Raw genomic sequence first — 19,853 nt, 5'->3', positions numbered from 1 at the left:
TTTATTATTGGATCCACGGACACCAATGCTGGGGGTTATTATTGCATACACGGACACCAATGCTGAGGGTTATTATTGCATACACGGACACCAATGCTGGGGGTTATTATTGCATACACGGACACCAATGCTGGGGGTTATTATTGCATACACGGACACCAATGCTGGGGGTTATTATTGCGTCCACAGACAACAATGCAGAAGGTTATTATTGCATCTACAGACAACAATGCTGAGGGGCTTATTATTGCATCCACTGACATCAATGCTGGAGTTATTAATGCTTCCACTGACACCAACAATGGGATTATTATTGCTTCCACTGACACCAGTGCTATGGTTAATATTGTTTCCACTGACACCAATGCTGGAGGTAATTATTGGATCCACTGATGCCAATGCTGAGGATAATCTTTGCATCCACTGACACCAATGCTGAGGGTTATGCTGAGGTTTATTATTGCTTCCACTGACACCAATTCTGGTGGTTATTTTTGCCTCCATTGACACCCATGCTAAGGATTATTATTGCACTCACTGATAGCAATGCTGGGGGCTATTATTGCATCTACTGACACAGATGTTGGGGTTATTATTGCATCCAGTGGTGCCAGTGCTGAAGGTGATTATAATATCTAATAATGTCAATGCTGAGGGTTATTACTGAATCTAATGGCATAAATGCTGAGGGTTATTATAGTACCCACTGACACCAATGCTGAGGGTTATTATTGCATCCACTGACACCAATGCTGGGGGTTATTATTGCATCCACTGACACAATGCTGGGGGTTATTACTGCATCCGCTGACACCAGTGCTTGGCTTAATTTGCTTCCACTGGCACTAATGTTGGGAGATATTATTGCATTCAATAACACAAATACTAGGCGGTTTTATTATGGCCACTGACACAGAGACTCCAACTTCTTCATTGTTCATTGCAGTATGTTGCAAAATGCAACAGTATCAAAATGTGGGGCTTTAAGGTGCATTATAGTATATACATCCACTGACACCAATGCTCGGGGCTATTATTGCATCTAATGACTCCAGTGCTGAGGGTTGTTATTGCATCCACTGGCACCAATCCTGAGTGTTATTATTGCACTCCCTGACACCAATGCTGAGGGTTATTATTGCCAGGGGTGATTAATGCATCAACTGACACCAATGCTGTGATTTACTAACACTGATGTTGGGGGTTATGCTGGGGCAATGCTGGGGGCTGTTACTGTATCTAATGACTCCAGTGCTGAGGGTTGTTATTGCATCCACTGACACCAATCCTGAGTGTTATTATTGCACTCACTGACACCAATGCTGAGGGTTATTATTGCCAGGGGTGATTATTGCCTCAACAAACACCAATGCCATGATTTACTAACACTGATGCTTGGGGTTATTGCAGCCAAATGACTCCAAATTCCTCTTCATTGCAGTATGTTGAAAAAATGCAGCAGTTTCAAAACTCTAGGGCCATGAGGTGCATTACAGTAAATGCATTTTGAAAGGGCTACCTTACTTGATTCAATTCACATCAATGCAAGAAAGCACACTGCCATTGTGTGGCCCTCTGGAGGTGTCAAAGATTGCACTTGAGGTCCTCAGGTAGACCACCACTGGCCTACCTAATTCCTATGTATATGGTGTCTGCTTCCGTGGTCTGTTGTGACTGCGCCCCCTGCTGGACATACAGCATTAAGGCAGTTGCATCCTCCGGCCATAGCACAAAATGATTTTTTTTCTTTATCCTTTTTTGTGCAATAGCCTAAGAAGTGTGATCGGAATGGGAATCGGAGCTGGAGCCTACATCCTTACAAGATTCGCTGTAAGTAACCTTCTCTTTTCCCAATATAAGTAGAATTTAAAACTGACCAGAACCTTGCCTTCCCGTCCCATAGACCAATCCCTGATCTAGTTTTATAATTACTTACCAGCAACCAGGGGCGGACTGACCATTGGGGAACTCGGGCACTGCCTGAGGGCCCAGGGTCAGTAGGGGGCCCCATGAGATGTCCCTGGTACCTTTCATAGGCTTTTTTGGGTGTGGTTTGAGTGTGGGCGAGGACACAGGGGCCCCATGATCCCCTATTGCCCGGGGTCCCCATGAGTTGTCAGTCCGCCCCTGCCAGCAACCACAGGCTCCCATGGAACCAGAGTCCAAGTACAGCAGTGGAGCATGTGACCATTGGGTGACAACCCTCACTGGAACCTGCAGTCTTGGTGTCTTTGCCCCATCTCCTACCTGCTCCTTAACAACATCATCGTACTGTTGCAGAGAGCACTTCCACTGTAAGCCTGATTTCGGCTTTTGGATGGTGGAATGTCATTATAAGAAAAGATTTCAAATGATTACTTCAACTAAATTAAAAAATTGCAACTTTTGAAGGGATGCCTGAACGGTATAAACGCCTTTTCATGTATTTGCTCGGAGTTGAATCTTAAATCGTGTTTATTGCCCCAATTATAAAGTTCTGATTAGATTTCACATTTAGCATTAAAGAGATTTATCTCCTCGCTTACATTCACAATGAACCGCTTTGGGAATGGGAACTGACTGCTATCATGGTGACGGCACATTTGGAAAATGACTGAATTGTGCTCTGAACAATGAACTCTTTCTGTTCCAGCTGAACCACCCCACCATGGTGGAGGGCCTGGTGCTCATTAACATTAACCCATGTGCAGAAGGATGGATGGACTGGGCGGCCACTAAGGTAGGTGGACTACACGATTCCATGCGATTCCAGTTTTTATTCCATTTCATTATTTATTTATTTTTATGTTTTCCTTATTAAACTGATGATTTATTATTTTTAATGATTTATATATCATCTTTATTTCACAAATAAACATTTAATGCATGATGAAATAGCCACTGTATAGTAAGAAAGGGCAGTCCTGCCTGCATGCTTGTTGGCAGCCTGTGTATAACTGACTAGGTCAGATGCAGAGAGAGGGTGAGGGAATGCTTCAGAGTCATTCAACACTGCATGTAAGCTGATATTTCCCACCACTCTAGCCTATAATTTGTCATTTTTGATGTTTTAGCATATTTGGCTATTTACATAAAATCTTCACTTCACAAATATACATTCTCAAATGCATGGTGCCAATTACTGTATAATAAAAAAAAGGCCAGTTCTGCCTGCATGCTTGTTGGCAGCCTGTGTATAACTGACTAGGCCAGGTGGAGAGAGGGGGTTAGAGAGCACTATATGTAATCTGATCTCTTCTATTACTCTGGCCTACTTTTCAGCATGGCTATAGAAAATAGAGAGAGAGAGGGTAAGGGACTGCCTCTGAGTCATCTAGCACAGTCCGTAATCTCATCTTTCCTCCTATGCTGCCTTATAATCTACCTTTTGTGATCATTTACATAAAATAGTCATTTTACTAGTAAACATTTAATACATTGTGCAGCAGTCACTGTACAATAAGAAAGACCAATCCTGCTTGCATGCTTGTTGGCAGCCTGTGTATAACTGACTAGGCCAGATGGAGAAAGAGGGTAAGGGACTGCCTGTGAGTCTTTAAGCTCTGTATGTAATCTGATCTATCCCACAACTCTGGTCTATCATTTATCATTTTTGTTGAATTATTATTTTTGATAATTTACATAAAAACTTTCTTTACAAATAAACATTTAATACATAGTGCAACAGTCACTGTATAATAAGTAAGGGCAGTCCTGTATGCCTGCTTGTTGGCAGCCTGTGTATAACTGACTAGGCCAGATGGAGAAAGAGGGTAAGGGACTGCCCCTGAGTCTTTGAGCTATGTATGTAATCTGATCTATCCCACAACTCTGGTCTATCATTTATCATTTTTGTTGAATTATTATTTTTGATAATTTACATAAAAACTTTCTTTACAAATAAACATTTAATACATGATGCAACAGTCACTGTATAATAAGTAAGAGCAGTCCTGTATGCCTGCTTGTTGGCAGCCTGTGTATAACTGACTAGGCCAGATGGAGAAAGAGAGTAATGGACTGTCTCTGAGTCTTTGAGCTCTGGTCTATCATTTATCATTTGTGTTGAATTATTATTTTTGCAGCTCTCTGGATTGACCCATGGCTTAACCGATATGGTGATCTCCCATCTGTTTGCCAAGGTAAGTTGGAGAATTTGTAGAAAATTAAAGTAATGACCTTTTATCATTGTAATACAAATACATATATATATATATATATATGTTTTTCCAATAAATACATTATTATTATACAGGATTTATATTATTATTATTATAATTATTATTATACAGGATTTATATATATTATTATACAGGATTTATATTATTATTATTATTATTATTATAATACAGGATTTATATATTATTATTATTATTATTATTATACAGGATTTATATATTATTATTATTATTATTATACAGGATTTATATATATTATTATTATTATACAGGATTTATATAGAGCCAACAGTTTGCTCAGCGCTTTACAATATAACGGGAGACAATACAGCAACAATACAGTTCAATACAAGAGGGCTAGGAGGGCCTGATCATGGGAGCTTACAATCTAAGAGGGAGGGGCTAGTGGTACAAAAGGTAGAAACTGTGGGGGATGGACTGGTAGGAAGAGTAGAATATTCCATTATTAGCTGATGGCAGGATATATATATATATATATATATATTTATGCGCGTTTATGATCGTTTGCCTTTAGAAGCGTTTTTTAAAGATAACCTCAGGAGACCTTCCCAAATGCCCAGAATGCACTGAAAAACAGTAAAAAATTAACTATTTCAGACATTTTGAGAGAAATAGAGAGAGCAGAAGCAGAGAGAGCAGTATGTGTTGAGATTAGATATCTTTTTTTTTGTGGCGTTTGGATGTGTTCCGGCTCATTTCTGTGCAGGAATTATTGCAGCCGTGTCTAACATATTTACTTTCATGTGAAACCTCAAAGTATGGTGTACCGGGTCCACTTGAGTACCAGGAAAACGTTTTGCATGCATTTTTCATGATGAAAAAAGGCTCTGAACAGAATCTTAAAATGGAAGAGTTAAAAAAAATTTCCAAACGCAAACGCTTGTAAGCGCGGTTAGCCATGTTTAGCTGCGTTTACAAGCGTTTGGTGTTTGAAACGCTGATAAAATCTACTTCTGAACGCAAGTTTGGTGCGTTAAAAAAAATGACTGTAAACTCAACTGCCTGTAAACTACTGTAAACGACAATGTGTACATGGACACATAGGAAAACATGAGGGAGAGTTCAGGGGCTGCTGAAAAAAAACACAGAAAAGCTCCAAATCGTGAGTTTATCAGCTGCAGTGTACATGGAGCCTTAAAAAAAAAAAGTTATAATCCTATACTCAGACATTGATCTGAGCAGGACCTGCAGTGAGAAATGGTGGGCATTATATAGTTACATACAGGGGCGCTGTAAACTCGGGCACTGCCAGAGGGCCTGGGGTCAGTAGGGGCCCCCATGAGATGCCCCCGGTACCTTTTTCATAGGCTTTTTTGAGTTTGGGCAAGGACACAGGGGCCCCATGATCCCCTATTGCCCGGGGGCCCCATGAGTTGTCAGTTCGCCCCTGGTTACATAGTTAGTCTGGCTGAAAAAAAAAAGACAAAAGTCCATCCAGTTCAACCATTAAAAAAAAGTTATAATCCTACAGCCACAGTTGATCCAGAGGAAGGCAAAAAAAACCCAGCAAAGCATGAACCAATTTGCTCCTGCAGGGAAAAATATTCCTTCCTGATCCCCCGAGAGGCAATCGGATATTCCCTGGATCAACGTCACCTATAAATGTTAGTATCCAGTTATATTCTGTGTATCCAAGAAAGAATCCAGGACTTTTTTAAAGCAATCCACTGAGCTGGCCAGAACCAACTCTTGAGGGAGTCTATTCCACATTCTAGTGTCCAGTTATATTCTGTGTATCTAAGAAAGAATGATATTTTATTATATTATCAAATGATATCAAATAATATACCTTGAAAAATGTGTGACCATAGAACGAGTTGTTTTCATTTTCTGGGTTGAAAACAAGGAGATGCCCTTTAATTCTTTAGCATCGCACAACCAGCACTGATGTATTGGAACCCAAATGACGCAGGATTACAAGTGATTCACAATCACTCCTTTCATCTTTTTTAGTAGTAATAAAATGTATTTTTTCCGGTCATATGCAGTGCGTGTCATCCAAGCGTCTGTAAATAAACGCCTTTTTGCTGTTATCACCACGGGCAATAAGTAATTGCTGGTAACTCGCGGTGGGCTATTATCGGTATTACAGGCAGAGTATGCCCATGGTCCCGAATCCCGTCCTTATGCGTACGTGAAAGATCTGGTGTTGTTGATGTTGTCGGGGCTCTAGAGAAACAGCTTGTGTCCTGACCTACTTTACAAATTCATAACCGCAGGGAATCACGGCTTCGCTCTCCGTAGTATAATTGTTTTCAGCTGAAACTTTCCATTTTCTATGTGTCTGTCTAGGATGAAATCCACAACAACCATGATTTGATTTACACCTACCGCCAGCACATCATGAGCATCAACCAAAATAACCTAGCACTTTTCGTGAAATCCTACAACAGGTAAATGTGGAATGGTTCAGAGGGTGTAAGCATGGTCTAGGCAATGTGGATAGGAACCATAGCTTCCTGCATGCAATCCATCTATGGGTGGGGGCTGACACAATTTTCTGCCATGCTATATACACTAACTCCCCTGGTCATCAATGTGTTGGTTTTTAGCCCCTCAACCCTTTGACAAATAGTTGGGCTACAACTCAGCTTCCTTTCTCAACCAGGGTGCCCAAGGACCCTGGGGTGCCTTCAGACTTCTTCAGGGGTGCCTTTAGACTTCTTCAGGGGTGCCTTCAGACTTCTACAGGTGTGCATTGGCAAAAAAGCCCAAAAACTGTATACAAGCCAGCAGGTGGATCAGTCCTGTCTTTTTAGTACACAATGCCACATGTTTTCATTGTACACTTTTATGATCTTCTAGCTGCCAGCATCCTAACAACCAATAACAACATCAGTTGATAGGAGGATGTTGGATGCATGCACATCATCCTTGTTTGGCCCTCCCCTGCCCCTTTCCTTCAGCACTTGGGTTACATTAGCAGATTGAGGGAGAGAAAATGAGAGAGACACACTGAAATACTAGTCAGTGTACAAAGGTGTATTTGCTTTGTTAGAATAGGTTTTTACATTTTAGCTTGGGGTACCCTGAGATTCTGCAGAATTTTAAAGGGTGCCTTGAGATTATCCATAATTCTAAAGGGTGCCTTGGCTGAAAAAAGGTTGAGAAACACTGGTCTAGTAGATGACCTCTAAAAACAACAAGATTTTAGTTTCCAGCAGAGCAGCTAAGGGTAGACAAGTAAACAGGAAAAATAAACCAGAAGCTCCACCTGCTGGACAGAAGTGAAAATGCCAAGTATTCATAAACAATATTCTACACTGGTGTTAGGCAATCACGACAATCCAACTGTGGTGAAACTTTAAATCCCAAGAGGAACTGCAAGACTGGTAGGACTTCCATAGGTAGAAGCATGAAGGGCTTTGTAGTTTCATCACAGCTGTAGTGCCACAGTTGCCTATCTGTGTTATAAATTTACTTCACTAAAAAAAAAATTTTTTTTTTTTACCTAGACTCTTAAAAAAAATTATAATTATAAATTCTATGTATAGCCCAATAATTATAATTATAAATTCTATGTATAGCCCAAACATCTTTTAGTTTTTGTTTAGGGAAGGATAAGAACCCCTGTCAAGTTTTTATTGCTATCTGTGTCCCCGCTAAGTAGTTTCTACCTCTAAGGGTCCATGTATATGAGCCTAACCTGACCGCCGGCCACGTGAAACCCAGATCGCTACTGTGATTTTGCTGCGGTTTTGCCACATTTTCCCACGGTCAAAACGTTCCTATTCTGAACGCGATTCTTCTGCATTCAGGTGAGGGACGTTTCAGCCTCACCCAAGTGCGGAAACTCCTAAACTCTACTAAAAGCCTATGTATACATGGACACACAGGCTTTTATGCAGTTGAGTTTAGGAGCTTTGGCAAAAAAATGCCAAAAGCTCCTAAACTCGAGTTAAGGAGCAGCAGTGTACAAGGAGCCGAAATGATGGGAAATCCAACTTTGTAACATTGTCACACAAACAGGAATATAGGGTAAATCTATTCATGGAGACAGCTGTCTAAAAGGGGAATTCCCTTCCCTTTGAAGACATTTGCTTTAACTTCCCGTTGTGTCTCTGGGACAGGAATTGAGAGCAAATCTCCCCAAAGGAAAGAAAAAAATCAATTAAAAGGGTAGCCTTTCTCAACTTTTTTACCCTAGAGCAGGGGCGGACTGACCATTTGGAAACTCGGGCACTGCCCGGGGGCCCGGGGTCAGTAGGGGGCCCCATAAGATGCCCCTGGTACCTTTTTCATAGGCTTTTTTGAGTTTGGGCAAGGACACAGGGGCCCCATGATCCCCTATTGCCCCCGGGCTCCATGAGTTGTCAGTCCGCCCCTGCCCTAGAGGAACCCTTACAATAAAGTTTCAGATTTCGGGAAACCCCTGCTAAAACCAGTTCAATGGGGGTCAGTGGGAAAATGCCAGTTGTATTGGTGGTTAGTGGAAAGATTGCCCCCTTTACAGATACTGTAGCTAAAAAGATCATTGGTGTTGCCGGCTCTGCCAAGTGGTGTTGGCCCTGGGACTAGACAAGCTCCATCAAAAGGGAGGTCAGTCAGCCAGAGCTCAAGGAACTCCTAGCAATTTCAGGAGGAACCCTAAGTTTCCCCAGAACCCTGGTTTAGAATAGGGGCTTAAACCTTAGACCATTTCTTCAAAACTAAAAAAAAAGTTTTTTTTCCTTCTCTGTCTCCTCTGGTTAACCCTTTGAGGACCAAGGGACGTATTTGTCCCATGTTTGTAATTGTGTCTATCATCTGATTAAGAACTTAAAACTTTTTTTTTTTTTTGGTTTGAGTCAAAATATTAGTTCTTATCAACAAACAACAAATGGATCTAGCTTTTTGCCAATTATTTCATGAAATGGCTTAGTTACAGCAACTGAAGTGTACGAACTTTAAAAACAAAAAAATTGATTCTTTTGGCGTTCCAAAATCTTACGGTCCTCAAAGGGTTAAGCAGAATTGAGTGGAGCTTCAGTCTAACGGGATTTGCAGAAACGTATGTATTTGATAGAAAATGGTAGCATGGTGGTAAATCCTCCCTTTGATTTTTGGATGCCCCTTGTTCAAAATCAAATGTGCCCGGATAGCATAGAGTCCCATTAAGCCATAAGAAGGTTTCTTTAAAACTAAAAAAAAAGTTTTTTTTCCTTCTCTGTCTCCTCTGGTTAAGCAGCATTGAGTGGCACTTCAGTCTAACGGGATTTGCAGAAACTTTCGTATTTGATAAAAAATGGTAGCATGGTGGTAAATCCTCCTTTGATTTTTGGATGCCCCTTGTTCAAAATCAAATGTGCCCGGATAGCATAGAGTCCCATTAAGCCATAAGAAGGTACATGGCCCTGGCCCCATGGAGGTCATGTCCTAGGACCCTCTTGTCACCACCCAGCCCCTGGTAATAAACATGACCTACATTGATATGCATTAACTCCTTCTTCACTTCTAATTTTCAGCCGAAGAGATCTAGAAATTGAACGTCCAGTTCCTGGGATCATCGCAGTTACATTAAAGTAAGTGCGCCATTTCTGTCTTCAGCCGTGATCAGTGGTTTAGCAGCAAAGGTCAATCGCTTACATGATAGTGAACTGTTGTAGTTTGTGCTTCACGGATTTCAGTGCTTCATAGAAAGAGTCTTTGTTCTTCTTCAGATGATGCCTCGGAGCTCTGCATCTGCGTGTGTACATTATTAGAAGCAGATGTTAAGCGTCATGCAAAGATTTCCTGGCAGATTGTCAGTAGTGTGGAAGGCTACAGGATATGTAGCTGTTTACAAACAGCGGGCCATATCTATCAAAATGTCTAGGGGAGGAACCAGCTTTGGCAAATCAAATCAAATCAAATCAATAAAGAGTGGACAATATGATTGGCTGTGAAAGCTGAACTCCAGGCAAAAAAAAAAAGTGTAAATACAAGAGTCATGTGTATTCTTCTAGAATCTTGATGTACCTTGTGTATTTCTTCCAGATCTGTGCAGTAATCCAGTGTGATACTTTACCTTCCTGCAATAAAGACCTGTCACTGCTCCTCTCTTTTCTTGTGCAGGGTGACTGGTCTTGTCTCCGCCCCTCCTGTCATTTTTTACAGGCAGCCTGTAGTGGGTGAACCTGTTGAGCCCCTCCCACAGCTCTGCCCTGTGCACAACTTATGTACAGCACAGTGATGATGTCAACGCTACTTTTACATATATACAATATACGCTAGGTTGCCAAAAGTATTGAGCCGCTGGCCTTTACTCACACATGAACTTTAATGGCATCCCAGTCTTAGTCCGTAGGGTGCTCAAAAAGGGGATTTTTATCTTTTGTGGCCATAGAAGAATATATTTAAATAAAAATGTTTGAACCTTTTTTTTTTTTAACCCCCTTCTTTTATATTGAAAAAGTAGAAAAAAAACCCATAATGTCTGAGTCTGGAGTTCAACTTTTATATACAGTACAATTTGAATTTTATTGCACTTTTTTTTCTTTTGCTCTTCTTTACTAACTGGGACTAGCAGAGGCAATGTATTGGTTGCACTTTGGGAAATGAGAGTTATACTGGGCTCAAATTTCCATTCCTATGGAGCGAAGCCAGATTAATGGGTTCTGATAATTTAGCCTGGAGACTCCGGCTAATCAATAAAGTTTCCAGATCTCCATGTTGCAGGAAATTGACAAGAGGAGAGAGCAGACTGGGTAGAGAGATGCACCTTCACTGTCCACTCCATAGGCTGAAGGAAGGTATAGGACACCTCTGTATTCCAAAACTGTAACAGAGAAAATTGTTGCATCCACCTGACTGTGCTGTGTAAGCCTCAGGAATGGATGGACACAAATGAAATGAAAATAATTTTAATATTGGACCAAAAGTGAAACTGCTTATACTCATAGACAACAGCTTGCAATCATGATATTCTAAATTCATAAAAATAAAAAAAGAGAAAAAAATGTTGTATTCTTCTTCTTCTTCTTCTTATTATTATTATAGTTAACAATATTATTATGAATTTTATTACTAAGAAATATCAAGATAAAAATATAAAACAAATAATAATAATAATAATTATTGTTATTATTATTACATTCATATACAGTATATATATATTCTTTCTGTAGACCCCCAAAATATTAAAACATTAAAAATAACCCAACCACACATTAGGCTGACATCCAAAGAAAAAAAAATCAAAAACAAAATTGAAAATTTTACTCTGTGGTGATAGTTATAAGTAAAAAAAGTGTTCCATTCTTGAAAGTTAAACGTTTTCTTGAATTCACTTGTTTGACATCAGTTTAATCCTTTGCAGTGTTCTGGGTGTTTCATTTCATTTTGTTGTTTTGTGTGTTCTAGGTGTCCTGCACTGCTGGTGGTTGGTGACAGTTCTCCTGCCGTGGATGCTGTGGTATGTATCAAGATTGGCAAGACACAAGTGTGATAATACTAAGATTCAATTTTGGGGACACTTTGCTGAAAATAAATTTATATTGATTTTGCATATATTTTTTTGTTTATATTATTGTCAGGAATAAAAAAAAATGCAAAAATATATATTTTATATTTTTATATTTGGGTAAATATGAAACTAATGCATGTAAATATTTTGTAATTTAATTTCAGCCCAGCAGGAGAAGCTCTAGTCTTTTTTACATGTGCTTTTCAAGCTATCCTTTTTTTTTTTTTTGCTTGTTATTTACAGAGCTCAATAGCTCAAGCCTAATTTTAAAAAAGTTGTTAGTGAGAAAGGTGACTCCTTCCCCTTTTCTGGCTACCATGTTCAGACAGTTCCATCAAAAGTTGAAATCAGAGAGAATGTTAGAATATCTGTGCTCTCAAATTAAAAAACGAATAATTCATTTGTGTGTAGTAATTACTTACATATAAAACAAAGATTTAAACAAATAGTGAAGAACATTAAAGCTTAAAAACCTATAGACTTCCAAAAAAATGTATATTACCATTTTAGAGCATTGCAGAAATTTACAACATATTTCTAAATGTGGACTTTTTGATACCTTGTCTTCTATTTTAAAGACTGGGTTTTAAATAAAAAAAAACTTGAAGAAAATGTATTTTGTGTTTATTATAGTATTCACAAGTTTACAAAAATGTATTTAATTTTTCTTATTATAACCTTTCTACTTTACAAAATATATTTTGCTAGGGTACCTCAATGACACTCAGTTTGCAAAAAATGCTGCAGAAAGTATGGCACTACCTGAATGCTAGTTGGCAATCTATGCATAACTCCCTAACCTATTCAATCCGGTCTATGGTGTCCGTTTATGACACACAGAATAGCTGCGATTCAACAGATCTCAGCTATTCTCTGGTCATTCACAGTTTATGACACTCAGGAGATCATGTCAGCCCTTCTCTGGAGATCTGTGTTCTCCCTCCAGATTCTCCAGCCCAGAGCTGGAGAATCAGAGGGACCGAAAACTAAGCAGAGATAATTTACCTCTGTTTGGTAAACTGATCTTTTACTGTAATCTCACGAGATTATAGTAAAATGAGCCGTTTTCCAGAGTTTGTAGACCGTTCTCCAGCGTTTGGAGACCGTTCTCCCTTCGTTCGGAGAACTGCTTCATAAACTGCATTCACAGGAGAACTGTGTTCTCCGAGAATGCCGGAGAACTGAGCAGCGATCTATTACCGCTGGTTCATGAACGGACACCTATATTAGGATAGTGGGGTTGTTCCTCCTATATACCTGACTCTGCAGTCTGTGGATTCTGATTTCCCTGGTCTAGTTCCATCTTATCTGTAAAGCAGCCACCAGATAGCTGCTGTTCTTACATGGAGCTGGTCACCTGTTGGCTATGATTTTAAACGCCTAGTATTTTTTATGAAATATTTCTGATTTCATTGCTTAAAATGTTGAATTTAATAAAATAAAATAAAAACATATTTTTAGTGCTGATACATGTATTGTATTCATCACGTTCAGGATTGGACCAAAAACACCTTTTTATTTTAATAAATTAAATTAGCAAATTAATTAAATATATAATATATATATATATATTATACAGAATTTATATAGTGCCAACAATTTGCTCAGCGCTTTACAAGATGATTTAAGAGATGATACAGCAACAATACAGTTCAATTATATATATATATATATTATATTATATTATATTTTATGTATATATATATATATATATAATATTTTTTATTTTTTTTTAATTTATGGAGAAATAAAGAAGATTGTAGATTTACCTGCCGTACTGCCCCAATGAACTAGTTGTATTTATGGTATTTTTTCTGGGTTATTATAGGTAAATATTAAAAAAGAATACACAACTTGCAGGAAGTTCTCTGATAAAATATGGTAACATTTTAATTTTTTTCTACTCTTAGGTTGAATGTAATTCAAAGCTGGACCCAACAAAGACCACATTGCTGAAGGTAAGCCCCAAGGAAAGACACAAAAGCTCCCATTCACCGAACAGTACAATGTGCAGGTTACGAAGCTGCTGACGATCAAGCTTCCTGTTTTGGCTATTGGACAGGAAGTGAAGGGAAGTCTCCCCCGGTAGGACACAGATGGCATAAATACTGAAAGGGGTTATTAGACTTCTTTGTTGTTTTAACTCCTTAACACTGGCGTCTCCCAGCCTTTAAGAGGTTTCTGATGTCAGGAGGCGGGGCAGCGTTTCTGATGATGTGACCACTGTGATTGGCGGTCGCAGCAGTCACATGATCGGAAAGCTCCCAATTGCAAGTAGAGATTGGGAGCTTTCTGTTAGCCACCAGTAACTGTGCTAGAAGCTCACAGGGCGCGCACTCTCGGCACAGCTCTGTTTATAGTCTGGTACACGTATATGTGACCTCTCGGCAGTAAGGCCCACCCACTGAGAGGATGCATATATGTGTATGGCCAGTGTGAAGAGGTTAAAATGAGAAAAAAAAGGTTTGGCCTTTAGTTGTGCTTGAACCCCTTGGCTACCGGGCACTTTTACCCCTTACTGCCCAGGCCAATTTATAGCTTTCAGCACTGTTGCACTTTAAATGATGATTGCGCGGTCATGCAACACTGTACCCAAATTAAATTTTTATTATTGTTTCCCCACAAGTAGAGCTTTCTTTTGGTGGTATTTAATCACCACTGGGGGGTTTTATTGTTTCCACTATAAACAAAAAAAGACCGAAGATTTTGAAAAACAAGTTTTTCTTTGTTTCTATTAAATTTTGCAGAGAGGTCATTTTTCTCCTTCACTGATGTGCGTTGATGAGGCAGCACTGATAGGCAGCACTGATGGGCTCTGATAGGCAGCACTGATGGGCTCTGATGAGGTGGCGCTGATAGGCAGCACTGATAGGCTACACTGATGAGGCGGCACTGGTGGGCATTGATGATGCTGCACTGATGGGCACTGAAAGGCAGCAATGATGGAAAATGATGGGCACTGATAGGCGGCACTGATGAGCACTAATAGACAGCACTGAAGGGCACTGAGTGGTGGCACAGATGGGCACAAATGGGCAGCACTGCTGGGCAATGATGGGCATCACTGCTGGATACTGATGGGCATCACTGCTGGATACTGATGGGCAGCACTGTTGGGCACTGATGTGCAGCACTGTTGGGCACTGATGGGCAGCACTGCTGGATACGGATGGTCACGTTTGCGGCTAAAGTACTGCCGATAAGTTGCAACTGTCAAAGGAGACATCTCATCTGCACTGATAATCATGGCACTGATTATCAGTGCAGATGTCTCCTTTGACACTTGCCGGTTATTGACAATCCTTTCCTCATGCTGTGACAGTGTGAGGAAAGTACTCCCGATAACCCGCAAGTGTATTTACAAGGTGATGAGCTGTGATTGGACACAGCTAATCACGTGGTAAAAGGCCGCTGTGATTGGCCTTTTACCATGTCATGTGATCAGCTGTCTCCAAAGGACAAGTGGTTAAAGCCTAACTTCAGCCCAATGTTTTCATAATATTGCATATAGAAGAGTAACGGCAGAAAAAGACCAAGTGGTCCATCGAGTCCATCAAGTCTGCCCCTCCAACCTTCTTGTCTTCATGAAGGTTGTTGTCCTCATTGTGTAAATCTTTTTCCATGTACCCATTACAGAGTTTTCCCATCGCTTCCTGTCCTCATGAGATTTCAAGCGACTCAGCCAAGCAGGGATGAAGACAGGAACCTTACCAGAGGCGGACTAACCATTTGGAAACTTGGGCACTGCCCAAGGGCCTGGGGTCAGTAGGGGGCCCCATGAGATGCCCCTGGTACCTCTTTCATAGGCTTTTTTGAGTTTGAGCAAGGACACAGGGGCCCCATGATCCCCTATTGTCCGGAGGCCCCATGAGTTGTCAGTCCGCCCCTGAACCTGACAGTCTCTAACCCTTCCCCACTTCATCCAAACACAAAGTTAAATGTTCCTGGTCAATCGATACTGTTCACGTATTGTGTAAATCAATGACTGATATATTTTCTCTTTCTTCAGATGTCAGACTGTGGAGGATTTCCCCAAGTCGTTCAGGTAACATCGATCAATATTAGATGTTGGTCATGCTGTCCATACACAGAGCAACATACATTCAATAACGTCAGGTGGTCTTTTGGTTGAAAAACAATTGTTCGGCAAAACAAAAGAGAATAATTTCATTCTTCTTGGATCAATCCTCCCATTTGGATGGAAATGATTGTTTAATGATTGTGTCTTGGAAATTTTATAGATAGGCCACTCCTATCTTAATATCGATCAGCGGTTCCAAATGAATAACAACTACTACACTAGGGAACAGACACAAAAAGAAACCCAGAATCTTTCCAAATACAGGCGTACCTCGGTTTACGAAACGCCTCGGTTAAAGTAATTTTCGGTTTACAAATGAAAATCCATTGAAAATATTGTCTCGGTTTACAAATGTTTTTCTCAATACGAACAGATTAATTGGTTTTCAATGCATTACAAATTTTTTTTATCATGTCCCTGTACAGTATTTATGCCTTTAAAGTGCACTTTATAAAGAGTTTTGAACAGATAAAGACTTTATTTTACTTTTTTTTTACCTCCGGAACAGATTAATTGGTTTTCAATGTATTTACGAATTTTGATTTTTAATCATGTCCCTTTACAGTATTTATGCCTTTAAAGTGCACTTTATAAAGAGTTTTGAACAGATAAAATACTTTTTTTAAAAACTTTATTCTGACCTCCGGAACGGATTAATTGGTTTTCAGTGCATTCCATGTTATGGTTTACGAATTTTTCACAATACGAAAAGTCCCACAAAACGCATTAAATTCGTAAACCGAGGTACGTCTGTAACTGTTTGCTCAGAGCATTTGAGGCTTTTTTTTTTTTTTATAACCACATAGGTATCACATTGATAAATGTAAGCAGTACATAGGCAGGCTGGTTTCTTATCAAGCTCTTACACCCCCCCCCCCCCCCCCGGTCACACCGATCCAACTTTGAAATCCTTCGACTTCAAAGTCAGATGGTATACCAACTTGACAAGACACAGATGCAGTGACACAAGACACGGCTTGCAAGACACAGATGCAGTGACACAAGACACAAGACACGGCTTGCAAGACACAGATGCAGTGACACAAGACACGGCTTGCAAGACACAGATGCAGTGGCGTCCCTAGGCAGGTGCGGGGGGGGGGGTGCACCTACCGCACGGGGTGACACCGGACCCGCTCCACCAAAAGGTAAGTTGTAAAGCAAGCCGACGATCCCCGCAGGATGGATCAGAGTCCGATCCATTATGCTCCCCAATCCGCAGACCTGATCCATCCTGCGGGGATCGTCGGCTTTCTTTACAACTTACTTTTTTGTGGAGCGGGTCCGGTGTCACCCCGTATAGGTTGCATGCCGATGATCCCCCCAGGATGGATGGGATCTGCGGATTGGGGAGGATAATGGATCAGACTCTGATCCATTCTGCTCAATCCGCAGGTCCGATCCATCCTGCAGGGATCGTTGGCTTGCTTTACAACGTACCTTTTGGTGGAGCAGGTCCGGTGTCACCCCGTATAGGTTGCATGTGGATGATCCCCACAGGATGGATGGAATCTGCGGATTGGGGAGGATAATGGATCGGACTCCGATCCATTATGCTCAATCTGCAGATCTGATCCATCCTGTGGGGGTCGCCGGCATGCAACCTCTACGGGGTGACACCGGACCCCCTCCATGAAAAGTAAGTTGTAAAGCAAGCAAACAATCCCCGCAGGATGGATCGGATCTGCGGATTGGGGAGCATAATGGATCCATCCTGCGGGGATCGTCGGCTTGCTTTACAACTTACCTTTTGGTGGAGCGGGTCCGGTATCACCCCGTATAGGTTACATGCGGAAGATCCCCGCAGAATGGATCGGATCTGTGGATTGAGCATAATGGATCGGAGTCTGATCCATTATCCTCCCCAATCTGCAGATCCGATCCATCCTGCGGGGATCTTCCGCATGTAACCTATACGGGGTGATACCGGACCCGCTCCGCCAAAAGGTAAGTTGTAAAGCAAGCCGCAGAATTGATCAGATATGCGGATTGAGCATAATGGATCGGACTCCGATCCATTATGCTCAATCCGCAGATCCGATCCATCCTGCGGGAATTGCTGGCTTGCTTTACAACTTACTTCACGCTCCACGAAAAGGTAAGTTGTAAAGAAAGCCGACGATCCCCGCAGGATGGATCGGATCTGTGGATTGGGGAGCATAATGGATCGGAGTCAGATCCATTATGCTCATTCCGCAGATCTGATCCATTCTGCGGGGATCGTCGGAGGGGGTGTCACCAAGTGTTATCGTATGGATGACACCAACCCTAGGGACGCCTCTGCACAGATGTCTATGCAAGTCGCACCTAAAGTAGTGCATGCACTACTTTACAAATCAGTGCGGCTCCAATCAAGTCAGAATCGCACTGATATGACCGCTGTAATTGCGTACAATTGGGTGCGACTTGCCATGTGATTTCCAAGTCGCATGGCATGGCAGATCGCATTGGCAAGTCGCACCCGGTGTGACAGGGGTCTTAGGGATGTGAGCACATGACAGAAGAGTTAGTATGATGCCAAGGACATTGGCTGCAGTGGACAAAGCATACAGAACAAAATGAAAACTGTTTTCACATCTGGGACTATTATTAGATTTATTCAGTTTCCAAAAGACACAAATCTTCATTATATTGAGTTCACGATTATATTGCTACATGCATGGCCAGCATAGACCTATCACTGTCTCTTTCCAGATAAAAAGTGATAAATTAGTAAATGTACTAATTCATGTTTTTTATTTTTATTTTCAGCCGGCAAAGCTTACCGAAGCCTTTAAGTACTTTGTCCAGGGCATGGGCTACAGTAAGTAATGTAGAAAAAAAAAAGATCTGTAGGCTTGTTTTTTATATCTACATTTGAAAGAGATTGTCTTAAAGTGTTACTAAACCCACAACAGTACAATCCCCTTTATACAGGACAGGAAGTAAGGGAAACCTACAACAAAAGAAACATAATGTATTGGGAATATAGACCTTGACTTTATAGGCACTCCAAGAATCACAATTACTATATGATAAAAGAGTTTTTATCAAAGTGTTACTAAACCCACAACAGTAAAATCAGTCTGTATATGCAGTAAAGCATGCTTGTTATACTCACTGTGGAACCTAAGGGGTAAATCCTCTGCATTGTGTAAAACCGCTGATCTCTCTGATCCTCTCCTTCTTCCAGTGCCCCCCTCTTATCTCTTGATGAGACATATCTTGTGGAGTCACTCTGCACATGCTTAGTTTGGTGTGTATTGCTAGAGAGGTTTTTTTATTTTTTTTTCTTGGGAGAATGCATGTGATCAGCACAGGGCCAATCAGTACTGTCGAGACAGAGGTCAGGGGTTCTGCATTCTCCTAGAGCAGAAAGAAAACTCCTCCTACAAGCTTTAATCAGTGCTTAGCTGGACACTGTTAGAAGTCACAAGACTGCTATATACTGCTGATAAGAAAAAGGATTTAGCAGTTTATAGTTACTGAAATAATTGAATTTGCATGTTGTGTGTACTGTGGGAGACCAGATATAGTGAATGCAGGGTCCGGGGAGACCAGATATAGTGAATGCAGGGTCCGGGGAGACCAGATATAGTGAATGCAGGGTCTGGGGAGACCGGATATAGTGAATGCAGGGTCCGGGGAGACCGGATATAGTGAATGCAGGGTCCGGGGAGACCAGATATAGTGAATGCAGGGTCCGGGGAGACCAGATATAGTGAATGCGGGGTCTGGGGAGACCGGATATAGTGAATGCAGGGTCCGGGGAGACCGGATATAGTGAATGCAGGGTCCGGGGAGACCAGATATAGTGAATGCAGGGTCTGGGGAGACCGGATATAGTGAATGCAGGGTCCGGGGAGACCGGATATAGTGAATGCAGGGTCCGGGGAGACCAGATATAGTAAATGCAGGGTCCGGGGAGACCAGATATAGTGGATGCAGGGTCCGGGGAGACCAGATATAGTGAATGCAGGGTCCGGGGAGACCAGATATAGTGAATGCAGGGTCTGAGGTTTAGTAACACTTTGAAGCTGAACTCTAAGCAGATATCATTTTAAACTTTATCAGAACTGACCTTACCTAAGCAGCTCTAAATGAGTAGATCTTAAAGTGAGCCTTTTAGACCTGGCAGAAAGTGCAAAATAATGTTTTTGGCATTTGTTATTGTGCTTATGGGGGGATCTTG

At 41.1% G+C, this 19,853-nt stretch overlaps 1 protein-coding gene across 2 annotated transcripts in view; it reads left to right on the top strand.

Moving 5' to 3' along the window:
* Positions 1–19,853, top strand: part of NDRG1 (N-myc downstream regulated 1) — a 94,386-nt gene that overhangs the window by 68,893 nt on the left and 5,640 nt on the right. For both annotated transcript variants that reach the window (XM_089685948.1, XM_089685949.1), the window contains 9 exons: positions 1,770–1,830; positions 2,633–2,719; positions 4,065–4,121; positions 6,471–6,571; positions 9,623–9,679; positions 11,499–11,550; positions 13,512–13,559; positions 15,611–15,646; positions 18,434–18,485. In XM_089685948.1, coding sequence (XP_089542074.1) covers positions 1,770–1,830; positions 2,633–2,719; positions 4,065–4,121; positions 6,471–6,571; positions 9,623–9,679; positions 11,499–11,550; positions 13,512–13,559; positions 15,611–15,646; positions 18,434–18,485 — 551 coding nt within the window. The remainder of the gene's footprint in view (positions 1–1,769; positions 1,831–2,632; positions 2,720–4,064; positions 4,122–6,470; positions 6,572–9,622; positions 9,680–11,498; positions 11,551–13,511; positions 13,560–15,610; positions 15,647–18,433; positions 18,486–19,853) is intronic.

This window comes from Staurois parvus, unplaced genomic scaffold (genome assembly GCF_062004578.1).
Source record: "Staurois parvus isolate SC_StPar_1 unplaced genomic scaffold, SC_StPar_1.0 ptg000389l, whole genome shotgun sequence".
Lineage (NCBI taxonomy): Eukaryota > Metazoa > Chordata > Amphibia > Anura > Ranidae > Staurois > Staurois parvus.
The sequence above is the reverse complement of the archived record's forward strand: the minus strand, read 5'-3'. Positions and strand labels throughout refer to the sequence as shown.